This window comes from Syngnathus scovelli, chromosome 14, assembly GCF_024217435.2.
Source record: "Syngnathus scovelli strain Florida chromosome 14, RoL_Ssco_1.2, whole genome shotgun sequence".
NCBI classification, from domain to species: domain Eukaryota; kingdom Metazoa; phylum Chordata; class Actinopteri; order Syngnathiformes; family Syngnathidae; genus Syngnathus; species Syngnathus scovelli.
Window position 1 is genome coordinate 7155229 of NC_090860.1, and position 16609 is coordinate 7171837.

Below are 16609 nucleotides of genomic sequence, written 5' to 3' on the forward strand. Positions count from 1 at the left end.
TATTGTGCAATAATAGAGTCCAGCAAAATGCCTCTTTTTTTTATATAGTCATTATATAGTATTATTGTAAATAATATGAAATATCCCCTTGCAACACGTGACTTTTTTTCTTATATTATATATTATTCATATTATTTAACCTTCCAATGTAGCCCGTGGTGCGCGAACACATGGTCCAAAAGCAGTAGCCCCCCTGAGACACCATTTTGTAAATAATTAGCAAATCTGTCCAATTTAGCTGTTTGTTCAGTGATGATATGGGCGGCTTTAACATCTGTTGGGATATTTTGTGTGCGTGCGTGCGTGTTCTCGGGCCAAACGAAATGCAGCGATTTTTTTTTTTTTTTTTCCCCTGCGAGGCTATCATATTTACTCAAGATATTGACTGGAGTCAGATAATCCACCGTGTATGGGGGTCATTTGTGCGTGTTCTGCGCGCACCTTAAATGAGTAACAATAAGTTCAATTGTGTCTGACAGCGACAGAATATATAAATTGTTAAAGCGATTTATATTTAAATGGAATGTATTCAATTACGAGGCTCAACTCTGCTGATGACAGCGGGTCTATCGATTATTTCCTTCCTCTTGTTTGCAAGTTACGCGTCTAACAAGATAACACCACGTTTATTGTATTAAACTACTTTTGCTCCAGCTTGCACGAGGCCGGGGGACCGGTTGTAGATGCAACAAAAAGGAGAGCTTTTGACATAAAAGCTTCTTGTGTTGAAAAGCCCTCTTCTATTAAGTGAGTGGATTTTGGTCCCATTTCACAAGTGACTTCAAGCTTTATTGGTGAGGGCGCTTGGATTTAGAAGAAATATTCTCATGGATTAAATCTGCCTAACCAGAAAAGACTGAGGGCTCAAGTTCTATTCTGTTATACAATAATGTTTTTTCTACGCGTTTCGAGTGTGTTTTTTTTTTTTTCTTAGTGCTGTGGTATTTACATTTTCTCGGCGAACGTGGAAGTAGCATAAGGAAATTTAATGGAAGTTTACCACACTTACATTTAAATGCGCAATCTCAAATTTACGCACAGGATAACATTTAGGCACCAAATATTTACATTAAATAAAAACAGAATGATAAGGAAATTTGAAAAGTTGCCAGTGTTTATTCGTGGCCATAAATATTTTTCGGTCCATAAAAGAAGCAAGAAATTAACATTTCTATAATTATAAAGTGGTTCGTACGTGCTGAGAATAACACGAGGGCAAAGGGGGAGAGAAAATATATATATCTACAACCAACACACAACATACTTTTACAAAAAAAAATGTTCACAAGAAGAGCATTGACATTCTCGATAAAATCTATTTGGGACAGGGGTTTGGAGCCAGTTCTCTTAACGAAAACATGTAAACACGGTGCACACGTAAGCCCCGAATAAAAATGGTACCGTATATTGTGTGGAGTGCGAAAAAATGAAGTCTTTCGTGAGTGGCTCTGCGTGAGGTTTCCCCCTCTCTTTGCGTGAGGAGTGAAACTGCCTATCGTATGCCTTCCCAAAATCGAGTCTCTGTCTATCGCGTCCCCTTACCAAGTCCACTGTTGCGTTTGCACCAAGTGGTGCGCCGTGGGGAAGTGCGGCGTGGCCGCTGCGCCGTATTGCGCGTTGTACTGCATGTGTTGGAGCGACTGCGCGCCGTACGCCGTGAAGGGGATCCCGGCCTGAAAAGTGGCCGCCAAGTCCTGAGCTTTAAGGGTGTGACAAGGCTTCCCGTCCCTGACTAAAACGGGCACGGCCACTCGCCTGGGGGAAGGGAGGTGGCTCACTTCCATACCTTTCTCAGCCCGGGCTCGCTTCATCTTGTACCGGTGGTTTTGGAACCAGATCTTCACTTGGGTGGGAGTGAGGCGGATCAGGCTGGCCAGGTGCTCCCTCTCCGGGGCGGACAGGTACCTCTGCTGTCGGAAACGACGCTCCAGCTCGTAGGTCTGCGCCTTGGAGAACAGCACCCGCCTTTTGCGCTTCTTGCCCGAGTCGCTCCCCCCGCTGCTGGACGTTTCCTTGTCGTTGTCCGGCGACTCGTCGTCTGCGGACGGCTCCGGGGACTTGGCGGAGTCCTGGGAGCCGGCGGAGAGGCCGTGCACTGCGGCGGCGAGAAACGGGAGGAACACTGTCAAAATGTTATGTCCGGTTCCAAAAGAAGACACTTCACACTTGCATGCATGCGTCATCACAAAAAGTAGATATTTCAACAAACAGCGACAGCACCCCAAAATAACAGGGGTAGTCAGTGAAGCGCGTTCAAATGTGCATTGTGTGCCTGGAAGTCTCCCAGAACACCATCCACATCAAATTTTAGACAAGCTTCGTCGTAGAAAGCACCATTTGTTGAGCTACAACGCCTCGGTGCATCCAAATAAAAATCTTTCATGGCTACATCGCAAGCATGACAGTTCTTAAAGATGATGAGCATCTACTTACATGAATATTGAATACTGTCCGTGGTGGCGAGCCATCGCGTGTACGGATTGTCACTAGTGTCGTAAAATGGGTTCTTTAAAGGCAGGTTCTGCACATTTTCCAGGGGACTTTTCACCAAAACTCCCGTGCTTTTCGTCGTGGACGTGCTCTCTGAGCCCTCCGTGTCGTCCTCCGCTCCGGTGATAGATCCCTCTTCGTCATTCGTGTCCGGAAGGTCCAAAATGTCCTTAACAGAGAAGCCCGTCTTTGTGTTGGTCAACGACATATTCTGGTGGGGGGCGACAAAAAAAAAAAGTTGCAGCACCAACACCTTTCTGTCGCTGTTTGAGAGGGACACACACAGGGAGAGAAGGAGAAGCTGATATTGGGAAGGGGAAAGGAGAGTCGAGGCTATGGAGAGGAGCCGCTGTGGGCGAGCATCGCCTGCAGCCGAAGTAGCTCTGGTTCGGTCTCCGAGGGGTCCAGGGAGGGATGCCAAAGTGGCTCAAGTGCTATGCGCGGCTCATGGATACAGTGCCGGTGCTGGGTGCAGGAGGCAAATAAGCCATTACCTTGTCCGATGCGTCCATATAAGGTTGGTCTGCACACATGAACCTGCAGTGAAAAAGCATTAAAACACGCGAAAGGTTGGCCACGTGTGGGCGGGTCTTAGGAGTCAAGTGGATGAAGACAGTGTTTGCAGATGTGAAATTGTGGGTTTTGGGGAGATCCGAGCATCTACCATTGGTGCTTCAGAGTATGATGAGTGGTATAACGTGTCAATTAATTACAAAGACTGGGAGGGCCTTTTCTACTCCCTATTTACATACAAAGAAACTCCAAGTAGCTAGACTCACAGTTACTCTTTAAAGAAGGCGCACTTTAAACGAAATATTCGCAATAGTTCCTTACGCAAACAAAACATTTGTCGTTTTTTAAACATTTTACTTATTTTCGTTTCTGTAACGCAGTTTGGTTTTGTCCAAACATGTAGGGGTAATTTATGTAAACCTTCTGAGTCAATATTTTGGCCGGAGCTTAAGGACAAGAGGCTGAAGTAAGGCTTTGTTTATTCCGTTTCAAATAATGGACGTATTGTGTAATATAATTAGCTGATTAATAATAATAATAATAATAATAATAATAATAATAATAATAATAATAATAATAATAATAATAATAATAATGCAATGATAATAACGTTGCAATATTAATGTATTTACTATTATTAACCTGTCCACGCAGCTTGAAGAAAAATCCTTAGTGTTCAGATTTTTTTTAAAATGACTAAATCAACCTGTTCAATCCGGTGCCACTCTCATCTTGGCACCATATCCTAATATTTGTTTTGAGTGCGTATAAAGCCTCTTATACAGCGCTCCAAGCCCGCTATCATTGTTGCTTATACTTTATTTTTCTCTCCTTCAAGACTTTGCCTGCCGCTCTCCTCCCTCTGCCCGCTATCCAGTATGTGATGTGGGTGACAATGTTTCACGTTTTCACCAAGTCCCCGGCCGCATCCTGGGTGGTCGGACCCGGGCAAACACAAATACAAACCGATTGCTAAGCTGCAGACAATGGGGGAAATGTAGACAAATGTCCGGCTCCTGTTGGAAGCTTTTGTGCCGCTGCAGTTTTTGCATTTATTTCGGACCCCCAAATAATAGATGATTGACGCCCCGCGCACAATGCTTTCTAACTGTTTGGAATAAATCTGAGCTTGTTCCTAGTTGTCATGGCATTCAACTGCTTTCAATGGACTATCTCTTCATTCAATCCCTGGATCCTTGCACAGTATTAAGGCAAGTCCTCCAGGGCGCGCGCACACGCACGGCCACGCGCGCGCGCACACACAACAGGAAACTTGTGAAAACTTATGGGCGGGTACTGTTGGACACACAATCTACTTATATGCAAACATCATTATTTGCGTCATTCATTAGTATTCAATTTTTTTTCAATTTTTTTTTGAACATTAATATTGTGATCATTAACACAATAATAATAATAATAATAATGTAATAATCAATAACATTTCGACAGTATTCTTGTTTTATTGTGTACACATTATTTATTCAGCTACATCATTTATGTTTTGATTATTTTCAAATTTGATTCTTGTGTATTTTAGACCTTAGCTATTTTCCACAAAATGTGGTAGAATTAATCTCACGTCTCAGCATCCCACAAAGGCTCCATTCAGTTGAGCAGGTTCTATGGAAAGACCGGAGCCGGTTCTTAGGCCCCAACAAGGGAGAGAGAGGTTACTGACCTGATCCACCAAGTAATGCTGCACCCAGCTAAATCCGACATGTGACAGGGGACACAGAGTGCGCACAGCAGACACCCAGAGCGGCATTTTGGCAGCTCCAAGGAAGGGCCCGCGCGAGCAGCTGCAACCTCATCAGGAAGCACACCGGGCCCTTGCAGGGCGTCATTTGACTGTTACTCATTTAACCCCAAAAAGTGAGCTGAGCCAGATCAGACTGTGTTTAGACTACGGAGGCTTATCGGCCCATGTCACGGAGCTTTGCTTTTGTGTGTATGGCACCGTGACAAGAGGGTGTCAAAAGTAGTTGCTGCAGACTGGACTAGGACACTTTTTTTGGGATGGGGGTGGAGTGGTGGTGCATGTTTGATCAGTCTCGTGAGGGTTGTGCAGGATGAGGTAAAAGTGCACATGCAAGCTAAGTGGACTTATCCTCTTGGAAAGACTATCTGGCTGTGTTTACCTGTTTACTTTAAGTGCGCGTTCAAACACTTACACACTGACTCACTGAACTACTCTTCTAGTGTTGTCTTTTATTATTATTATTATTATTATTATTATTATTATTATTATTATTATTATTATTATTATTGCCGCATAATTAATCTGCATTGAAAATCAATTGTTTAAAATATTTTTGCCAGTTTGATAGATTAAATTGACGTTGATTAAATAAATAAATAAATAAATAAATAAATAAATAAATAAATAAATAAATAAATAAATAAATAAATGTTTTGGCATCGTGTGTATGCGTGTGTGTGCGCGCGCGTTGTGTGCGTGTGCACGTTTGCGTGCGCATGTATGCATGTGCGCGCGTATGAGACAGAGAGATAAAGGAAGGCCTCCAAGCTGCAGATGCACACATTGACCAGGGCATTTAAGGGACAAAACAGAAGTGCATGACTGCAGTTCATCAGCCTCTTATTTGTGCAACACCTTCTGACGACACATGAAAAGAATACATGTTTTTTCAATTTTTTTTCGTCAGACGAATATAGCCTAAATGACCCGAAATAGGCTATAGACGCACATTTGTAGAATTACCATATATTAACTGAGCAAAAGTTACTTTTCACGTTCACTTTATCAGCAAAAGTGAATCAGTCAAGCACGATTCTCCCCAAACATCTCGCGTAATTTATTACAATCCCTCCTAAAAATTCATGCCCACAATTGGTTCCGTTATAACAGAAGAAAAGCTTTTTATATTCTTGATTAAATACATCTTTCGATTGAATGCACAAATAAGAATGCCGCAGGAGGATCCATAATGATGTTGATCGTCCTCCCTTCTTTTTAATCGCCAAAATTCAGCGTATTTGGCCGCCTCGGGAGGAGAGTTAAGCTTTGATAAAGGTGACCACTCCCGCCTCGGGCACCCGTGATAAATGTGACAAACCCGATTTCCCTCTTCTATGATTAAAGACTACATCTAATATTCAGGTAAAACCGTTGCGGTTTATTTAAAGGGTGGCTAAGCCGTGGCCTGCGGACATGCGCCTCGAGGGAAGATTTTTTTTTCTCCACCCAAACGCAGAATCCAACACTTCCAGGCAAAAGGGAAAGCCTTTATTCGTCTCTATTGGTGTGATAATTAAACATGTCACGGTGAGATTAAAGCGGCGCGTCCATGCCCCCTGAGAATGACTTCAGTTGTTAAAGCACCAGTTTATTTGTAACGGTGGATTTCATGCCATACACGCACTGTCATTTATGTATGCAGGACGAATTGCTCAAATCCTCACATTTTTGAGGGACAATTGTATCGCGCATAAATGCTTTGAATCGGTGGGGTTTGTCTCCAAAAATCAGTCAACGTGGTTAGAATTGAGTGTAAGTGCACAGTGCACACAAGCAAGTAAAGAAATAAACACAATCTGTCACGCTCATATAGAAACGTGTCCTCCCTCCTCTCAGACAGCCTGTTTAGTGAGTGTCACAATAACGTGAACATCTGTTGACATCTGTAGAGCTCTAGCGGTCCCTACCGGTACTTTTGGGAAACAACAGGGGGTACCCACAGACGGCTTCCAAAAAATTACAACTCGGGATGACTCATTAATGATTGTAACTCCAATTTATGAAGCCAAATATATACACACTCCGAATTTAATATTAGTATTTTGACATCTTGTCATCCATGTTGCTGGTGAGTTTTTGTAATTGGAAAAAAAAAAATTCTGTTGTGATGCACACCCAGTATGCTAGTTTGCCCTGTCCACACTCACGTGACGACCACTTCCACGCATGCAGGCCCATCAGCGAAACAAAAGCTTGTCGTGGGCTTACCTCGTACACCAGTGGGAGGCTGGTCGGCGAAGTCGTGGCCGAGCGTGTGGGGTTCATGAAATATCTCCAAATGAGAGTGAGGAGTGCGTGCACAGATAAGCCTGATGTGCTTTATATACCCTGAAAGCAAGTGCTCCTCTTCTCGTATTGTCCGAGAGCGTTTGCATAGCTGGCCAAGAGGTTCTGCTCTCGCTAACTCCTTTGCATTGCACAATATTTGTCTTCCCTTCTATGACGTGAGACAAAATATTGGCCATATGTTCATCGGGCCATAAACCGGACTGGAGCGCAAACACAGCAGCGCGTGGATCAACCCTGCGTGCACTTTTGGTTTTCTCTCCGTTCTTTTCCTGCCATCTGCAACCGTTGTGGACTATAATGTTGGTGAATAATGTTACAGTTAAGGAGATAAGGGGGTTGATCTTCACAGTATTCCCCACGTAGGGCTCTCTAATAAATGGTTTGGTAACCAAGAAGCAACACTGAGAGAAGAGCAGATGTGGCATGTTATCCAGCACGCAGCCACGTTTACATTAGATACCCTGATACAATGATTGATGATGACTAGCCCACAGACACACCAATTCACAATCCCCTTTGTGGACCCACTCTGGCTTTCAGCGTACAGATCAACCCATGCCAAAGAGCCTAAACTGCCAAAATATCGCCTTCATCATGATGATGATGATGATCATCAACAACAATGACAAACAATGCAATTTTTTTTCTTGAAAACTTCATGTATTATTAAAGCATAAAGTTTCATAATGATGAAAATATAAATAATCAATGTGGTTGACTACAGGCTAACCTTGATAGTTATCACTAAAACTGTGTATGGATCTGCACTGATGTAGAAGGATAAAAATATGGCGTCCACGGGGCTGTTATAAAATATGATTACCAAGTGATGCGATGTTGTGATTTCCTAGGAATGTTGTTGCAGGGTACATTTGGAAATGTAAACACTTGCAGAGAGCCATAAAAATAAAGTGTTGCATATTGATACACTGCAATGTTTTCATCTTGTTTAAAGGTAAAAAAGAAAGTTCATCAGATGGCTTTAAATATAACAAATTGTAGATTTTCTTTATTTTAACTCTGAAGTTAAAGTTTATAGAAGAGACTTTGCTATTTTAGTTTGCTTCAAAGCTTGTTGCTTCTCTCATTGCTCAGTTCTTGGTAATGTTACTTTTCTACCTGGAAATTACTTACTTAGAAATTCTTTTGTATCCTTATCTGACTGATACCCTTGAAGAAAAAGAAGTTGTAGAAGCAATATAGCTTGACTTGCGCTCTAGATTGGACTACAAACATGTAAAAAAAAAAAAGCCTACTAGAACAGTCGCAATTTATTTGGGGTTCATAAAAGACACTTAAAATGGTGGTCACATTCAAATTCATGTTAAATTGTCAAATTTATGAGTTCCATCTAACTGCCTATCTGAAGCTCACAAGAGGACACGGCTAATTGTCGAGGAAAAAAGCAATACAAGGCAAACATCGGGCGTGCTATTACGACACCTTTGGGGGTGTAGAAGCTAAATCACGACAATGATTTTATTGTGGGGAGTCTGGAATCCGTGCATGATAATAACAGCGTTGCCTGGTGTTGCAGGAGTGACCATCAATCAATAGTGAATACATGGCTGATGCGGTTTTGTGCAGCACCACTTTGTTGATGAAAGAGTGAGATTATCCTCCCAGCCATCGCTGTGTTCAAGGGTGTCGCCAAGGCCCGGAGAATACAAATAAATAAATTGGCCTCATACCTCGTTTGAAATTCCACATTATGGCAGAGTAGTTAGTTAGAAATGGAATGTATTCATGGGGTTCACACCAATGAGAAAGAAGCTTCCCACTCAGCCGCTCTGAGAATACTCTTGTGTTGTTTGAGATTCGCCACAAGTGCTCTGGGTGTTAAATACAAGACCTCCTGAAAAGGGATGGGTAAGATAGGCCCCGTCGGTCAAGCTATTATCAATCCCCGGCCTTAAGCTCGATGATGACCATACTTCAAATGTTGTTAATGGCTGCGTGAGGACACCGGTGGCACGGCTTTCTGAAATCAATCAGTTCAAGTTTTAATGTATCGACCACTCGAGAAGAAAGTGGGAGAGCTTCTCAAGGAAACTGGCACAGGTTTTCATGGATGATACACTTTTTACAAAGTTTAATTAAACCTGAGGGCTCACTTGTGTGCTGGAGTCTTAAACACGCTGATAGCCAGTGCTATTTGTGTGAAAGCTTTAGCGATTTTTCTTCTCAAAAGCGAACGCTTGGATTGTGAGAATGAACGCTTTTAGTCTTTCAAGAGCATCGCAGAGGAGATGAGCTGTTGGCTAAGAAATGCTTCACATCATTTGAGTATTTGCATGGCTTACATAACATTCGTGTTGTGAATGCAAGAACCTCTAGAGTATGTAGATCTTAACATTTTTGAACCGTTATAAGCTGGAGAGGTGAAATTGATAGAGATGGAATGAGCTGTCTCAAAGTGGCGTGAACTGTAAAATGGAATAGCTTCAGTGGACTCAAGAAACTAACCCTAACCAAATGATTTTATGTAGTATGTGAGTTTTGCACTTGACATAACCATCTTTTAACTCAAATTTCTCTTTTTTAGCACAAGGCCTGCATGTACGACCTGATCATGCTTTAAATAAACTAATAAATAAACTAATAAATACAAAACTAAATAGAGTGCAGATTTATAAATAAATAGATAGATAGATAGATAGATAGATAGATAGATAGATAGATAGATAGATAGATAGATAGATAGATAGATAGATAGATAGATAGATAGATAGATAGATAGATAGATAGATAGATAGATAGATAGATAGATAGATAGATAGATAGATAGATAGATAGATAAATAGATAGGTAGGTAGGTAGGTAGGTAGGTAGGTAGGTAGGTAGGTAGGTAGGTAGGTAGGTAGGTAGGTAGGTAGGTAGGTAGATAGATAGATAGATAGATAGATAGATAGATAGATAGATAGATAGATAGATAGATAGATAGATAGATAGATAGATAGATAGATAGATAGATAGATAGATAGATAGATAGATAGATAGATAGATAGATAGATAGATAGATAGATAGATAGATAGATAGATAGATAACATCTCAAATTTTCATGTGTTTTTAAAGTTCACTACGGTAATTGACTGACTATTATGAAAAAGGCATTTCAAACACAATATAAACGTTATAAAATGTTGAGTGAAATAGTGTTTGATTACTGACTACTCAGCCAGAATTCTGCCCTCTGGGTTGGAAGATGTAAAGTTCTAAGTATGACCCAAAGAACATCATCACCCCTGTCAGACATGGAGTTGAAAACATTTTCTGGGCATTTTTTGTCTCTGAAGGTTACTGGCCGACATTGCTGCTTTGAATGGAAGCATGCACTGTACAATCTCAGATGAAAACCTCCTTTGCTCAGCAAGAACACGAAAGTTGAGTCATCTGACACTGACCTAAATTATATGTCCATAATAAGGTCAAAGAGTGGCCGAGTCAATCACAAGACGCCAACTCAAAAGAAAACCTTTGGAGGGAGTTGAAGCTTTGAGTTTCAGAGCGGCAGCCAAGAAACGTGTAAAAAGGATTGCCTTAAAATTACTGCAGAATGTTTTGTAACCAACAAGAAATGAGACCTTGCTGTGCTTACCACCAAAAGTTTCTCTATATCATATTATACTGTGTATTTTAATGTATTTTGATTGATATTTGGAAAGCAAGATTACAAATCCAGCAGCCAAGAATTAAGTAATTATATATTGAATAATAATGAGGACATTTCCAAACCTACTTAATATGTAACTTTATTGCTACATTGTCTGCCATTGTTTACATTTTCAAATGATCACTTCTACAACATTACTTGAAAATCACAATGTCCCATCACTGGTGAGGTACTTTTAAAACAGGCCCGCTGACTACTTATGTGGTTCTTGGGGTCCATGTTGGTGACCCCTGGACTAGACCATTATTCTTAGAACATTTTAAAGTAGTACTATAATATAATATAATATAATATAATATAATATAATATAATATAATATAATATAATATAATAAGGGTCTGTTACACACCATAGTTTGGTTTCACCGATTCATACATGAGACTCAGCGCTTCCCAATCACTCAGTTGGCACAATTTTTCAATTTTCTCAGACAATTCTCACACCGCATCAATAGGTAGTTATATCAGTCAGTCCTACCATTGGATGCGTTTGCTAAAGAAGCAGAAGCACTCAACAGCCCTGACATCAACCCCATCAAACACCATTGGGATTGACTACAATCGATAGTTTGAGTGTGACCCGAAAAATGCTCACAAATGAATAGAAGTAGTTATTGCTGCAGATGGGAACCAACTTCATAACTGCCAGGTCCATTTCCTGTTACCATTTTGTTCATATAATAAAGTCACTCAGTCCCTACTTAACTATTATTCCATTACTATTCTATGGCGCTCTCTATCGCTAAGCACCTGACAGAAGCGATACATTAATAAATAAATAAATTTCTCTTGACTGAGGCAATGCTACGATCATGTTTAGTATATGAAGTTTTTAAGAAAAAACTGGGCACATGGTTCTCACATAAAAGCTACAAATTAACTGTTAGGCAGGGACTATCATTGAAGCGTTCTTGTTTAATAGCTTTGGAAGTAGCATTAAAATCAATCAAGAAGGTCACTCGCAGGGTCAGCTTCAACACAGTGGACAATAGCCGTCTCCCAAGGTGAACGTAGAGGAGCGGTATCAAATCACAGCTACGACCTCCTCAACAATCTCAATTGGAGAGGTTTTTAAAACTGGTAGAGAAGCAAATCGTGTGGTGAATAAGAGATGGAAGTGGAGAGAGGCACGTCGACAATGGAGGCGCAGTGGCGGTCTCTCAAGGTAGCCGAGAGATGTCGACGCGGTGACTTGAATTGATTTTAGAGCGAGTCAATGAAAAGGGAACTTCAGAAATACAGGTTGCAACAGTTAGCTTGCTTTAGTCTCCCGAGATTTCTGCCGTCTTAAAACAATAAATCATGGCATGAGTCAAGGATGGGTTATTGCAAGATGGGCAGAGTTTGGCCTTGTCTTGTATTCACAGAACATCTTCAGGCAAAGATTTGAAAGCTTTGCTAAGATATCGACTTTAACCTTCAGTAAAGGGCCAAAATAAAATGTAGCAGGAAAGAATATGTATTTGAATAGCAGTGCATGGGCAAGATTAGAACAGCTATTTCTCAAGGACTTTAATGTTCTTAAAAAAAAAAAACAGAACAACATTTTTTTGTAAAATGAATGAAAAGTTACATTTAAAATCCTAAAATAATACTACCATACACAACTTGTGTGTTGATGACTTTCTTTCTTTTTTTGCTAGTGGTTGCAATCATAACATTTAAAATCTTAAATCATAACATTTCAAATCCTAAAATAATACTGCCATACACAACTTGTCTGTTGATATGACATTCTTTTTTTTGCTTGTGGTTGCAATCTTAACATTAAATATTCTGTACATATATAATCGTTTTTACAGGTCAGCTTGAAAGTATCAAACTTTTTTTCATAAAGTGCTTTCGTAACAAAAAATTACGCTCAAAGCCTTCAACTTTTGATTCTTTAAAAGAAATCTTCATTTAGTGCTTGGGAATTTCTTCCGAACAACACGTATCAATCTGGAGAGCAATTAAGTCAGCGATTATAAATTAAATGCCTCAATTTGTTTGACGAGGAAAGTTGAATCGCTAACATCACTGTTGACAGACTATGTTGTTCTTGGAAGAATTTTATTATCATTTTCAAAGTCAGACTGGAGACTGTGTTTGGGGTAGTTGCTTATGTGTTCCAGAAAATTTCCCATTTGGGTGTGGTGAGCAACCCATGAGGATATGAACCAAAACCACACAATGGAGGCAAAACATGAGGGCTTCAGGGTGTGAAACATTCACCTTGAACCAGGCTGCTCCTTGCAGACACAAGGATTACCCATCTGCACATTTCTGAAGCCTTTTGATTAAGAATGCATTGAAATTGAAAGACGACAAGGATAATACACAATTTAGTGATTTCAATGGCTTCCTGCAGATGGGTTGTCGACATATTTAGATAATCAGCGTGGAGATATTTTCTTTATACCCCGCCCGTGTTGGCAATTAACATGTTTTGTGCTGAGGTGAAAACTTTTTTCCAGGCAATGACGATGGATGAAAATACATTAGAGGAGGTCATGAAAATGGGCTGCTATTATTTGCGTTAAAAGGATGCTTTTATAAGGTGATAGCAGTGGCATAAAACCCTCAAGGGCAAATAAATGATAAAGAACTCATCTTTAATTGGCATCCATTTTGGATTGGATAAATAACACTTCAAATGTCCTATCCACATTTCAATTGATTTAATGGAAAGTCGCTCTTAAACTACACCTGTGTGGTAGAAAAGCAGCCACAATGCTGTTAAAAAAGCAAGCTGAAGGTTTACACTTTCCTACTTTGCATTATTCTAGCAAATTCTTAATGGTAAGAATGAGGCAATCGCTCACTTTGCACTATTATAGCAAATTCCTAATGGTAGGAATGAGACAAAGTTGCGATTTTACGACAATAATGCAACATATTCTTTTAAATTCATTCTTTTGACTGTTCTGGACTTGATTATAGCTTACCACAATTTTTCCAGTAAATGTTATTGAGTGTCATGGTCGAGCTGTCCCTTCCTCAGTCGCTCTCTGTCGCCATCTAGAGGTGAAACTATGTGCCAATTCTGAGGAAAACTGTGTGTACAAACACATCCTCCCTTTCAGATAATTATGTCTTTTATCTAAGAGACACATACGGCTACTTTAACGTCGGACATCCAGCTGTCCTAATGGCCCATTATTCAAATAAAAGGGGGAAACACTGTGGGGTTGGTGACCTCCTCCGTGCGGCGGGGCCCTCCATCCAGGCACACCTGCTGAGACAAGGTAACGTTTATCAGTGACACCTTCACAGGACCGAAACAAAATGGCAGGCGGGGTCAGCAGTAAGGAGCACGCTAGGCCTGGCATATTGCAAACATATCCATTTGCTACAGCCCAACTCTTGTGGTTGCCAGGCTACTGCCTAATATATGGTGACTGAGTGTGCGTCAGGAAAACAGAAGTAAGATGTTGACTTTGAGATAAGCACCTCTTCAAATTAAACAGCGCCATCACATTGCATTCAAAATAACATTTCCAAAGGTCAACTTTAAATGATACCCATTTGGCAGTAAAAAAAAAAAAAAAAAAAAAAAAAGTGGTCTTCAACTCACTAGATCCTCAAATTTGCATACCAGTTGCTTTAGTTAGCGGCATTTCATTATTTATGTTTTAATTACATCGAATGGAGGGGATAATATCACAGCACGGGAGTTTTGTAGTGTGTGTGCCCTTGTCATTTCAACACTCGGATGTCTCCTTATTAAAGTACACAAAAAGCTAATTATGTCCTGCTCTGACTAAACATTGCCATGGTGGTGCACTAGAGAATCACCGCTGAATTGGACACAGGAGAGGGAGCTCTTATGATGAATGTGCTTGCGCTCTCGCACACGGCCAGGCTAGCGGTTGCGTGCATGTCAACTCGCTCTCTCCCATGCTCATCTCCCGTGTCAAAGGTCAGCAAAATTGTTTTGCCGACACTGATTGCCGCATCAAGAAGACTTCACCACCATTTTCACTGCTGAGTGAGTGTACAGGAAAGGCAGACACTCTATTTAAGAGCACTGCCTGAAAACGTGCATCATTTGATAAGTAGATGGATGGTAAGCAGGTAGGAGGAGATACGGAAGTCTAGCTAGACAGATAAGGTAGGTTTAATGACATGGTACAAAAGGTAACATTTTGCTCAATCATCAAGAAGACTGATGCTTGATGAAAGGACCTGACTCAACCTCCCAAACACCTTTAAGGACCTTGATTTGTACAATGGGCCATAGTTGTTCTCAAAGTAGCAACCCGCAATTGTTGCTGCAAGTATACAGCCAAAATGTATAGTTTTGTGGAGGAATTAAAATACAGAGATACCAAACGTATAGATTTGAGTCAGAGTGTTCTGATTCATGTAGTCTGTAGTCTTTTCTATCAATAATTTACATGTTGTTGTCACGGCAGTACACGGTACCTTGTGAGTTCAGTGATGGGAGAGAAAAAAAAGAAAGCTAGTTAGTTTCTCACACGAAGCGGCACCATCACCTGGCAAGGCCAAACAGGCTGAATAGAGGTGCTGATGTCATTGGCGAGATGGTATTGATTGACCAGAGGCCACCAAAGGCCAACGCAATTAAGGGAAAGAAAACATACAGCATTAAAGACTGTGTAAATAAAGAGACACTGCAGTAGGGCCACACAAAGGCCAGTCTAGGGCCATTCAGATGGCCCTTGTTCACCGTTGCCTGAGGTCTTGGACGAGAAATGAGGTTCTGGGTGGGAGGCCTGAGTATGGAGGGTTTAACACGCCTAAATAACAACAGGGGAAATACAATGTGTATTGTTTCTGCGTGTTTTATGCCCCCCATTCATAAAAAAAAAAACAGCACTGATATGGTAATAAATCAATTTAATATGATATGTCTATAATGAATGTAGGTTATTATTCCTTAAACGGACAGAAATGATCTTTGTGGGTTTATGGTTTAGATATTAAGGGGGCAGAGAAAAAGACCGTATTGTTTTCGTTCATCCTTTTCCCATGATGGGTGGGAGGCGGAGGGATGAGGTCATGTGAGTGTTGCCAGGCTGTGTATGGGAGGTCGAAGCTCAGCCTTCTCTGTGTCCGGAACTATCAGGCAATCACGGATGAGCTACATCTTGAGGATCTGTTAAGAGAAACAAAAATGTGGTGGTGGAAGCCTCTCATGCGGTACAACTCTCTTACCGCATCTCCCACTATCTCACAAATTCATTGTATTTTGTGACATCACAGTGACAATTGTACACATACAAAAAAAGTATTTTGTACACATTTTGTCACAATGCACTGAAAGAATTCCATGCAATGTCAAAACCCTTTGAGTCAAACGATATCAGTTTGGAAAATAAGACATTGAAAGATTAATGAAGAATAAACTCACTCGCCCTTACCAGTCAACCATTTTCATAGCAATGGTGTTAGCATGAACCTAAGTGGTGCTTTAAGCAATATGGCTTGATAAGTGTGAGGTCCATGTCAATCTGTGTTAAAGTACGTGCTCATATAGTACAACGGGCTGCTCAAGCCCTTTTTTTTGATGTAGCTCTCCTAAACAGACATCGGGGTCACTTATTCTGATGGGCTTCATCTCACCATCCTCTGACCCTTCTCTAGCTACATAAAAGGAAAAAACGATAGTCTCGGTTTCGTGTGCGCTCCAGGCATCGACGTGACCCTCTGATAATTCGCCTCCCTCTCCATGCACTCGTCACCGTTAAATGAAGGCCGTATTGTCTCTCCTCATTTACATTTCCTCATCAGTGATGCACTTTTATTATTCTAATTTAGGCTTGAAAACTGGGATGGATGCGGGGATGGCTGAGGGTGCTGCCCTTGCACTCCAAGCACATCAACCTGGAGAACAAAAAGGAGGTGTGGAGCTCTCAAGTGCTCCATATACAGTATGT

General features: G+C 40.9%; 1 protein-coding gene and 1 long non-coding RNA gene across 3 annotated transcripts; one reads left to right on the top strand and one right to left on the bottom strand.

The window, feature by feature from the left end:
• Positions 1-1092: 1092 nt before the first annotated feature.
• On the bottom strand, positions 1093-4796 carry nkx2.2a (NK2 homeobox 2a). Of its 2 annotated transcripts, none has more exons than XM_068653020.1 (4): positions 4685-4796; positions 2985-3027; positions 2434-2701; positions 1093-2095 (listed from the first exon to the last, which is right to left on the bottom strand). In XM_068653020.1, exons 1-4 carry the CDS (start codon positions 4723-4725, stop codon positions 1539-1541), a joined length of 909 nt encoding a protein of 302 aa, XP_068509121.1. In that variant the 5' UTR covers positions 4726-4796; the 3' UTR covers positions 1093-1538. The 2 variants fall into 2 exon arrangements, with proteins under 2 accessions (XP_068509121.1, XP_049597094.1); XM_049741137.2 differs by having other exon boundaries at positions 1093-2122; positions 4685-4781.
• Positions 2772-4141, top strand: LOC125981226 (uncharacterized). The gene is made up of 2 exons (XR_007485860.1): positions 2772-3007; positions 3842-4141. It is a non-coding gene; the product is annotated as an uncharacterized lncRNA (long non-coding RNA).
• Positions 4797-16609: the final 11813 nt, after the last annotated feature.

Bases quoted from the DNA above. Each gene is read 5' to 3' on its own strand.
- nkx2.2a (XM_049741137.2), bottom strand. From the start codon at position 4,725: ATGTCGGATTTAGCTGGGTGCAGCATTACTTGGTGGATCAG. The intron at 2,702-2,984 runs GTAATGGCTTAT...GCCCCCCACCAG, and splicing joins ATATGGACGCATCGGACAAG to AATATGTCGTTGACCAACAC. The intron at 2,123-2,433 runs GTAAGTAGATGC...ACATTTTGACAG, and splicing joins GGACAGTATTCAATATTCAT to TGTTCCTCCCGTTTCTCGCC.